Raw genomic sequence first — 11,417 nt, 5'->3', positions numbered from 1 at the left:
TGCAAAAATCTCTCTGAAAACCAAACCTTTACTTAATTGAAACCTTTGAATCAAATAATTTAAAACTATGAGGATGCGCGCAAGTGTATATAGTTATATCAACTGTATAAATGAGGTGGCGAAAAAAAGACCCCCCCCCCAAAAAAAAAAAGAAGCAAAAAATAAAAAAAAAAAGCTTCCAGACGACTTCCAGATCACCATGCTTCTCACACCCTCATTCATCTAGTTACTGATCTCAGTCTGAAGTCAGTCAGTTGGTTTATCTACGATTCAGTGAAGAATAGCTGAAAAAAATACTCCATCGGATAGTCATTCTCAATACTGCAAAAATAAGACAACAATCAGCACTATACACGTGTGTAATTTATTGTATTCACGTATTAGTTAAAAAATAGAACGGGACATTGCTTACAATATTGAAATGTGTTTGAAATAAGGTTTTAATGAACAAGGAATGCCCATGTAGACTAGCGGACATTTAGTTTGGGTCACGGTAGATCGTGATTTGGTTTTGTCAATATGTGTAACAATTTATAGAATATAAAAGATTCAAAAGATGCCAATCATGTTAACAGAACTAGAGAAGGATAAAATGAAGCAGATCATCAATTCGTTGGTCAAATTCAAATTTTGTTATTTGGAGAATGTTCATTTTAAATAGATATTTCATTTTACGGTTTGAACAGAACCAAGGTTAGAAAAGTTCTTTAAGACATGCAATTAATGATGATCCACCTAAATTAATGAGTAATATGTATATTAAAGTTAAACCAAATATGAAGATTTTACCAAGACTTTCAAAGGTTGAAATCCAAGTATAACTTAACTTTATATTTTACGACATGAAATATATTAACCAATATCACTTTGAGCTGTATTGAAGACATTCATAGTATATCGAAGTTCAAAGACGCTAATTTTTTTTTTATATGTTCAGTTTACTCAAAAAGAAAAAAAATCAAATTTGAAATAAGTTGGGTCGCCGAAAACCTGCAAGCAATGACCTGTCTGCGTACTATCCTTTTTACCATCACTGATGCATGTTTATTGGAAGAAAGTATAGCAGAAGGGAATTTCTCGATATCGATAATTTACCCTTTAAGAAATAAAATATATCAGAATAATATAATGTCATCAACCGACTCGTGCTCGTAAATATAAGCGTTCATTGGCATTCATTAAAGACGGATTAATTTTGTTGTTTGATGTTCTAAAGTCGCATATATATCATAAAGGTCACTTTGATCAACGTATATCCTTGCTGTTTAATTTCAAAGTGAAATAGTTATATCTTAGATGCAACATAGCTTAATTTAGATTTATTTAATCAAAGGACGTTTGTAAAATTATGCAAACTTAACATTTACGTTTGTTGATCTTTTCTTAAGACTACTAGTATTTCTGAATTAGAAAAAAAGATTGATTAAACACAGAGAAAGTTGACATTACATATTGTACTGAAGAAATGATTTTTGATTTCGAAAACAAACGACCAGTAAGTAAACTGAATGCTGAAGGGAGAGTATTGCTTTTATAACATTTGTTAACATAAGTAGCAAACATGGCTTGTGAACCCTGTATCAGAAGGTTGTATATGTATATATACGTGTTGTACCGTATATCCGGGCCGTTTTTCGCGTGTCACAAAATTTGCGAAAATATGGAAATATGAAACTTTTTTTTATTTGCGTCAGTCATTTGTGCTATTTAAAAAGTTTCTTAAAGCAAACAATACCAGATATAATTTCTGCGTATTGAATATTTTACAAGTTAAGGGATCGCGGAAAAGAAGCAATAATTAGATTACCGTGAACATTACCGGATAAACGGTTGTATGCTCTCCTCAGACGACAGGATTTATAAATAAAATTAACTTGCATTGAAGCCAGTATTTCGTTAAGGGGAGTGCTTAGTGTATATTGCCAGAAAACTAAACAGTCTTCTGGGGGTCACACAATAAATATAGTGAAGTGTTCCAAAACGGTACTCAAAGAAAGTACCTTAGGAGGGAGTCAATTCGGATTCAACAAAGAATGGCCTTTTTTAAATTAAAAAAAAATACGTCTCGCTAACACCGAGACAAAAACAATTTAGTGGTAATTGTGACTTTATGATTTCACAAATGAACATTTAAACTACATGGTTAAGTGTTCAAAATTTTACAAATGAATGCTATAGATTTTTTAAAATGTGATTGCAAACTGGCTTAATATTTGTTGAAACTCGATCGCACAGACATAGATTAGCCAGAACTTTTCATTAATTTGAATTATGTTATGCAGTTTGCATAGTTTAAACAGAAAGGTTTCAATACTTCTTCACAGTTTGATAAAATTGAAGAAAATAAAGGAAAAAAGAAATATAAATTCGACCGCCAACCATGCTTATCTATTACTAAATAGGCCACGGTAATTTAATGATTTGTAATATTACAATGTCAATTTTTAAATGAAATAACACTACTGATTTATTTAAAAACACACTTTGAATTTAACGATTCAAAATAATAAAAAAAGATCATGTTATTTTAGATGGTTCCATTAATGATACGCTATACTTAGTTACATGTATACTTGTAGCTATCAATTATTTTTTGTCGAGGGAGATAACTCGCGTTTCAGTTCGATACTTTTGTTCACGTGTAATTGATCTTCAAGACCGTGGCGGTGTTGACTTGCTGGACGACTCTATGTCGGGGTACATTGTTTACGCGGTTTTACCTGAGACACCTTTAACTGTCTTTAACTGCATTGCAATCTGGACGGCGGGGTGCACGGAAAATACGGGATCCGCGATGCCTGTACTGTAAACTAAATGACCAAGTGCTTAAAATATTACAATTTTCAATGAGTTTTTTTATGGATCTATCATCTTTTGTAAATAAAAAAAATTCTATATAGTCATTATTACACTCACTGTAAAGAATTCACAAACACCAAATAAAGGATTTTTACTGGTTTTTAAAATAGCAAACAATCAAGTCAATCAGGCTATACACACAGATGCTTGCTGAAAATATTACAATGGTGCTGTAGATTTTCAATTGAATTTTTGCTGCATCTTTCATCCTTCATGAAAAAAAAGTTCTATATATATAGTTATTATTACACTCACTATTCAGAATTCACAGACACGAATAAATGAATTTTCACGGGATATAAGATATCAAACAACCATTGACCAATCAATCAGGCTATGCATAGGGAACCTTTGTTTTAAATAAACGATCACAATGAATCTATATACCAGTATACTTTTATCACCCAACTCAAATTTGATATACAAAGAATATAAAAGAATGTCAATAATTGATACATAAATCTAATTATTGTTTGTTTAGGATGAAATTGAAGTTTAATGAAAACGTTAAGGAGGCTGATCGGTCATCAAATTACCCTTCAGATGTACTTTAAATTATTAGAAATGATCTGGTAAGACATAAAGTATAATTTACTAAAGGAAAAAAATCACGATCTTTAGCTTTCAATTTTGAGTATTATCATATATTGTTATACAGAGCTCTTCTTCTAATGGAGATCAATACAGTCATCAATTGGCCACGACCATCTAGCCCCCTTAATAAAGTACATTTGTACAAGAGTTACTATGAACCCAATCACAACCGTAACTGTCCCTGCAGGGAACACTCCGGCGGAGAAGTGTTGACGTTATTGGGGTCGTCTAAAAAGTAGGAATACACATTCAAGTTAACGTCGACGACGATAAAACGTTTGGACCAGGTGTCTTGTTCGGTGACGCCCACCACGTTGCTGGGAAGATTGTACCACAGGTTTAATGGCTTCCCGTTGTTATCTACGTTTGTCGTGTCGCTGATAGGGAAACTGCCCTCATGAGGTTGCTGGTTGCGGTGGTAATAGATTGTGCCTGTGGACGCGTCAAAGAAGTAAAAGGTCATAACGCCGGTGATGTGTGTGTAAACCGACCAGTGAGCACCGCTAAAGATGTTTGTAGGAGTGTAATAAACGGCATCTGCGATGTAAGTTTGTTTGGTTTTGGGATACCCTGATACTGGGACAAGATTTCCATTGTTACTACTCCATCGGTACACTTGATCAGCATCTGAAAGATGTAGAACTATAATGAGTGAGAGATAGATAGATAGATAGATAGATAGATAAATAGATAGATAGATAGATAGATAGATATATGAATAGATGAATAGATAGATCGATAGATTCTAAAATACATTTAATGTTATTTGATTTGTGAAAGCATTGCTTCAGTTGCATGTGAAAATTATTTAACCATTCGCCAGCTGCTTAGTTAAACAAAACAACATACCTGTAAATAGGTCAATATAAGTATTGGTGTAGGTAAGCAGAGCTTTCCACGTGCTCATATCAGGGAGGGAGGCGAATCCTTGGAACAACTCTGCATTGGTCATATTCCTACATGCCCCAGTGGTCAGTGATGCGGCGTCGTCATAGAGATAAACCCCATTGGTAGTAACTATGGCTATATTGTGTTGAGAGTTCATGTCGCACATGTCATAAAGGTTGTCTATTATATCAATGATGGTCTGAAATTGATTAAACAAGAAAGTTATTCGTAATGAAAAACAACACATTTATGTTCATATAGCGTAAAATGTATATTTTTGGAAATCCCTTTTCTTATTATTTCAAGTCAAAATCAAATTCCCTTTTATCTAGCCAGAATCCGTTTAATATTATGATACAGTAAATAGGAAGGTGAAGACTTGCTTAAAGATCCGTTCATCAGAGGTTTTTTGGCGGTAAAATTGATTTTTACATTGTCATATTTTCCAATTGATCCAACAGAAGGCATCATTAATTATAAAGTACACGGATTGCACTAATGGATTTCAGTGAATAAAATACAACACCAAACGGTAATTATGGCGTATTTGTTAGGTCATTTGCAAAATCTCAGGTGTGCGTTGTAACAACCGTTAAATATACAACGCCGCTTAATGGTATAAGTAATAAATATACCATACTTTTTTACTGTTTTCTGGTGCTGTGCAAATTATACCATGGCGTGGCTCACAACCCCGGGTTTAAACTCACGAGACGAAGTTGAGTGAGGTTACCCGGGGTCGTTAATCCGAAACCATGGTATGAATTACACAACACCACAAAATAGTTATACTATGTATGCGAAATCTGTTTTAACCTATGATTTAGCTAATGAACGGTTCTTTTGATGTATTGGTATTTTAACTTAACATCGCTAAGCATTTGTCTTAACGCATGATAAAAATATCCCATTGAGGGCCAAAATGTTGATGTCACCAATCTGCATCATTTTCAGAAAATGTGCAAACTTTTTTTTTACGAGATGAAACTAGCTAGTTGTAGTTCATTCATTGTGGTCAACATGGTCAAAGGGTCAGGATGCATCATGAAACCTAAAAACCCCATTAATGATTTACATTTAATGAACATTGTGCCTTTTATCATCTTCAGCAATGCAAAGGAAACAGATAGCGGACAAACTCTAGAAGATTACGATGAACAGAAGACGAAATGATATCTGAGTTTTGGAGGTTTGGATTTTTATCTTGATTCGTTGCATATTTACCTCGAACAAACCTGTGATTGATTTTAATGCCATATTTGAAAACCCCGTTGGCGACGATGATTGAAATGAATTCTCACAATTCCACCGAACACGAAGAAAAGTACGAAAAAGGCTGTCGACGGATCCTATGATACGCTAATGGTGACGTTCAGGCGTTTGTGTCTCTTATTTAAAAACAGAAAGTGGTGTATTTAAACGTGCAATTCCTGTATCATTTTATGCGAGACAAATATGTCGGACTGGTGAAACTTTCTCAAAACCCCACGGATTCCGAATTAGTTAGATTTATTGCTATAATGAATTGGGCTGGTGGAATTTCAGATAGATTACTGAATGATCGCTAAAATATTCATACATATACATATACAATATACATATATATGTATTATACCCCCACTCCAGAGGAGAGGGGGAAATCTTTTATTCCCCCCCCCTGTGTGTCTGTCTTTTTGCACGTCTGTCTGTTTTACTGCATGTTGAAAGTTTAATTAATGATAGTAGAAAATACAAATACAAGTAATGAAACAGAAATATATTAAGCGTATTCAGAGATATGAAAAAGTATTTTTTCATAAAAGTACTACGAGCAATTATACAATTGTTTATTATAACTACCAAAAGATTCGACTGCAACGATAATTACGCTAATTGATAAAACGTTTGTTTATAAATAATAACTGCTGAGAGTGTCGTTATTGGCCTCTAAGGTTGCTGTGCATTTTCGCCGCTAAATGATTGAATTGTATCATTAAGCGGCGATTTACTATTAGCGGTTGGAGATGTCAACTGTTAATGTAATAATTTATAGCATTAGGCGTTGCAATTGCATATCGCATATATTTTTAGACAGTAACCATGTATTTTGTATTTGTTAGCGCGACAGCGTGCTGTGTGAAGCTTCATTAGCAGGACGGGGTGTTGTGTGAAGTTGTGATAGTGTGACGGAGTGCTTGTTTTGTGATTTAATCCTTTAAAATGTCCAACTTCCTAGCTCCATTGCATACCGCAGTGTCAATTTTAATTTGTGGATACGATTGCTTTCTATTCAATTAAAAATCTCAATATCGAATTAACGATGATAATTAAAATCTGAGTAAAGTGCTTTCCATTTACAATGATCATCATTTCCTTAAGGACAAAAATCGAACGAATTAATGTTTATGGTTGAAAAGGGATGAAAGATTGAATATTATAAATCTTGATTTCAAACTTATTTGACGTAGAGTGCAAAATAGCTTTCCGGAAATCCTCACTTTTTACCGTACCTTAGGTCAATGACCAAACAGGTTGGTTCTCCTAATATCGCTGTTCAAATTGAAAATAGAATTTGATGTTTCAATATTGAGATAACAGCAATTCAAATCCATGCAGTGATACATCTTTTTCACAACATGTGCATGGTTCCTGATTTGTATATTATCTTTTATTAAAAATTATTAATTATTGAATATGTGTGCAAAACCTGAAAAATCTAACAGCTACGGTTTGACAGCAAAAGCAAAAAGATAAATTTTTGCCGCAAAAGAGACAAACCGATTAAAAACGTGCATACCCTATACATATACTGATTATCGTCAAAAGCCAGGGTCTGTATAGCTCTCTCTCACACGTGGTTGTTTGAGCACTTAAATCGTCGAGATCTTGCATATTCACTCCTAATGCATGACGTCATTTTTAACCAATGAAATTAACCTTCGAACCCTAGGCGCCGCCATTGTTGTATCAACGATATATTATTATAGTATGTTACGTAAACTGCTTTTGGATAATAGAAGGTCGCATCAATGGGTATCTCTGACTATGTTTTGCACTATTCTGTCTAGTAAATACGTATTCGAATTCTCACCTCAACCACGGCCATATGGTAGAGGATCGTACATATTGGCCGTGATTTGCGACGATAGTAATTGATCTACTTCAGGTTTTGGAGTTCAAAAATTAAGTTCACCATCCTTGAGATTGTAAGCATCCAAGATAGTCCCGCTTTATCAAAAGATGAAATATTTAAAGTTCAAAGTCACAGCAAATGCCTTTTCTTTTCTGGTAAAGTCTAAACCAGATTGGACCAAAGGAAGATACAACATAAATTATAGGGTATGTTACACTGATGTATGATATGAATTGGAACTTTGATTTGAAAACTTTGTTTAAGGTCAGTGCAAACTCATTAACCACATGTACCGTTTATGTGAAGCATTATCTACAATGTACATATTTGCTTTTCGAGAAAACACACCGTCCAGACTACACTTTATACAATACTAGTAGTAGTTACATATATGAGCTTGGCTCTCTACCTAGACACTTCAAGGTTGCTAGTTTCTCTTAATCAAAGCAAAGGCATGCTTGAACTATTCTGCGATGTACTTGGCATCCTTGAAATGGAGACTCGCTTAAAGGGCCATTAGATTCAAATTTTTACGAAGGAATTTAGTTTAGGATCATTGCACATCCTTATCCAAGTCGATGCGGGTAGCAGAGGTCAAAAAGGGTCTTTGAGGAAAATGGTCCAGACACGAATTTCATTCACTGGTCTGTGACATGACCTTGGCATTTGACAAGTAATCTTATATTTTCAGTCTGCATAAGCGTTTATACGCTACAATTGATGAAAACTTCAAATCTCTCATGCCGTAATTTTTGCCTTATACAGGGTTAAGGCACATAAACGATATATCGCTATTTGGATGTGTTACATGTATAAAAATGTAATAAAATAATAAATATATTCTTTACTATATTCATTTATGATATAAAGTATTTGAAATATGTATTGGCAGAAATCAAACGGCACCCATATAATCTGAAAAGGTCATTGTGATGGTTGTCACAATGGCCCATTTTTAAAGCGCCATAGCTCAGCGCTTTATTGTCGTTATACTTCTACTTCCGGTGCATCGAATAACTGCCCCCTATGGACAGAAGTATATATAATTTAAAATTCGCTAGGAAACCAGTTTCAGTAGTTTATGCACATAACTAACGGGCTATTGTGAATCGTACGGGCTATTGTGAATTTAATGTACGGGGTTTACAATCATCATTGCAGGAGGTGCCACGCAGTGATAAGGATATAGTGCGAATACAGAAGCTGAACTTGACTAAAAACTATTTTCAAAGTAGTTAAAACGTTTAAGGTGCTATGAGACATATGTCAATGTTGCAGATAAAAGTACATTATAATCAAAATAGATTCACCAGTTAAAATTTTGAACTATTGACCCAAAAATATATTTTGAATTTTTTTTTGAAAAAAAATAATAAAAGCCCCATTGGAATTCAAACTCATTACTTACAGATTCGTAGTTAACGCTCTAAACCATTGCACTACGCTGTGAGGTAGCTTTTTTGAGAAAGAAAACATTTATAAAACTATGCTTGATTTCATTGTTTATTTCAGTTGGAAGAACGTCTAGTATGGAGGTATCCCATAATACCTTGATTACAAGACAATGTTTAAAAGCAGAAAAGCGTTTGCCTTTTGCGCTGTGGCGATTTGTGATGCAAAGTTCTCATTACTATGTTGTTACTTTCATAGACTAACACTTATGCTATTTAGATAGAACTAAACCAAACATGATTGTGTAGAAGTAGAAACAATAGTTTAAAGCCCGAAAATATCTATCAGCTAATTAACCGTGTAAAATCCAAAGTAGACATACCTCTCCAATAGATGTTGTCGGTGTTTTTGTTGTCGTTGTTGTCGGTGTCGTTGTTGCATGTGTCGTTGTTGTCGGTGCCATTGTTGCTGGTGTCGGTGTTTTTGGTGTCGTTGTTGCCGGTGTAGTCGTAGTTGTTATTGTTGTTTCAGTGGATGTTTCCACAGACGCTTTCTTCATGAAGCACACAGACGAGTTGCTTTCCAAAACGTACGGACTTACTCTGGTCGCCACGGTGACTAGCGTGCAAAACCCATCACGTCCGTACTCGATCTTTTTTTCAAACAAAATAGTTCCACAGCCTGAAGTTATCAAGCAGTGAGCTGCACATTCGATCTACAAAGTATATTTCATAAAAATAATAAACCCAAGTTTTACTTTTGCACGTTCGGCCGATAGAACAATATTCAAAAACTTTTTTCGTTCATAAAACCAAGTTTAATTTGACTGGATTTGTTTTAAGGTAACAACAGTAATCGCATTGAACTGTGCCGATGTTAATATTCATCATTAGGAGTTATCTTAATAAATATAGTATATAATTGTGAATCTTCATCTCATCTACTCTTGAATACTATCCTTCTCAGTGATTTTGAGACTTACCCTAGATCTGACAATTCTAGTGCTCCCTAAAATAATGTGACTTGTGATACTATTTCCACATTCCATTCCCAACAAGTATAATTGTTGATAAAATGAAGAACCTTCCAAAGCATCAAACTTGAGAAAATAGAGGAGAAATATATGCCAAACACTCATGTTGAAATATTTCACATACAGAATTTACTTGAAGAGAAAGGGATATGATATGCGCGCAATGTATTTCCAATCGATTCCAGTTTATATTGAATTAATGACATTATGCAGAGCGGAACGTGACGTATCTCATTTTTCTACAAAATTTAATGTGATGAAAATATTTCTCTTTAAAATCTAATTTTTTAAATTTGTTTTTTTTAATACTTTGATAGGAACATTTAAAACACAAATAAAAAGTTAACATATATCAGGGACTAGGTCTGCATCTTCAAAGTTTATATATCAAGAAAAAGTGACTTAACTTTGAGAAGCAATGCATGATTTACTACTGGCCGAAAGAAGTACTGATATTTTGGATTGTTCTGACAAATTATGACATTTATTAAATTTTGACCCGTCAATGCTGATAATTGCTGCTATTTACTGATACGTTTACTGTTGTTACTTATAATTGCTGATGAAACTGATAATTTTTGATAGTCATACTAAAAAGCCTGACCTGGCCACATAGCCTGGTCTCAAAAAAAGCCTGACCTCATTTTTGGCTTCACCTTTGGCTTGGCGTCATCTCTACAAATATTTTTGTCTTCAATTTTAATTCAATCCTAGTATACTCTTCACATTTTTTTTATTTTATTGATGTATATTCAATTAATACATACGAAAAATCAAATAAAATGCTATTTAGTGTCTTTACAGTGAATGTTCTATTGAAAGAGATACATCTACAAATATGATTGATTGATTGTTTGTCATACCTTTGACCCTATCTGTTCCGAGTGTAAGAATTTTGTTTTTTTTTAATACCTGGAATGGTCAATATGTTTTTTTTAATTGGTTGTCAAAATTTGAAAATCAAATACCGATTTACAAGCGAGATACAGAGGTTGGAATTCTTTGTTTTGTAAACAAAGCGCGATACCTGTTAAAGTTTACATATGTTTTGTATTGGTATATTAAGTTTCAATCTTATGTTGCGTTTTGTTATTGATAAGATTAATCATGAACACATTGAACCAGTTTATGTTGTTTGCTACAAGTTAATTTGCCAAAGAATGGTTATTTCTTTACTTTACATTATTACAAATATTAGACTCGGGCTTTGTTTGCATAACAATGACTTTTTCCTCTGTATTTTGCTTGTTACTTGACATCTAACATTCAAATTTTGATGGATCAAGTTAACCATTTAATAGATTAAATTTACAAATAAAATGTTCATCTAAAATCGTGTGTGGGTCCTTTTTATAAATTAAAATTGACGCATGTGATTGCAATGAAAGACTCTCTAAATTTTAAATTAAACAATGGGTTCATTTTTTCATAATAACACAACATTCATAAAGAAAATTCATTTGAATTTAAAAAACAAACAAGTTTTGATGGAACTATTTTTTCGTGCAGAAGGTTTTTTAGACGAAAATGAGAACGAGC

The 11,417-nt window shown here is 33.6% G+C and overlaps 2 protein-coding genes across 2 annotated transcripts in view; one reads left to right on the top strand and one right to left on the bottom strand.

Annotated features, from left to right (window-relative positions):
• The window catches only part of LOC105332977 (temptin-like), a 140,417-nt gene that overhangs the window by 50,922 nt on the left and 78,078 nt on the right, over positions 1 to 11,417 (top strand). The window lies entirely within an intron of this gene.
• On the bottom strand, positions 3,394 to 4,520 carry LOC136271160 (uncharacterized). The gene is made up of 2 exons (XM_066070541.1): positions 4,303 to 4,520; positions 3,394 to 4,080 (listed from the first exon to the last, which is right to left on the bottom strand). The coding sequence occupies exons 1-2, from the start codon at positions 4,505 to 4,507 to the stop codon at positions 3,617 to 3,619; spliced, it is 669 nt and encodes a 222-aa protein (XP_065926613.1). The 5' UTR covers positions 4,508 to 4,520; the 3' UTR covers positions 3,394 to 3,616.

The sequence above is a fragment of the Magallana gigas genome, chromosome 9 (genome assembly GCF_963853765.1).
Source record: "Magallana gigas chromosome 9, xbMagGiga1.1, whole genome shotgun sequence".
Taxonomy (NCBI): Eukaryota; Metazoa; Mollusca; class Bivalvia; order Ostreida; family Ostreidae; genus Magallana; species Magallana gigas.
Note: the sequence above shows the minus strand (reverse complement) of the source record. Positions and strands in the feature narration are given on the sequence as shown.

Excerpts from the sequence above, each read along its gene's own strand:
- LOC136271160 (XM_066070541.1), bottom strand. The coding sequence starts at position 4,507 with ATGTGCGACATGAACTCTCAACACAATATAGCCATAGTTACTACCAAT. Across the intron at positions 4,081-4,302 it reads TTATATTGACCTATTTACAG|ATGCTGATCAAGTGTACCGA; the intron begins GTATGTTGTTTT and ends TACATCTTTCAG.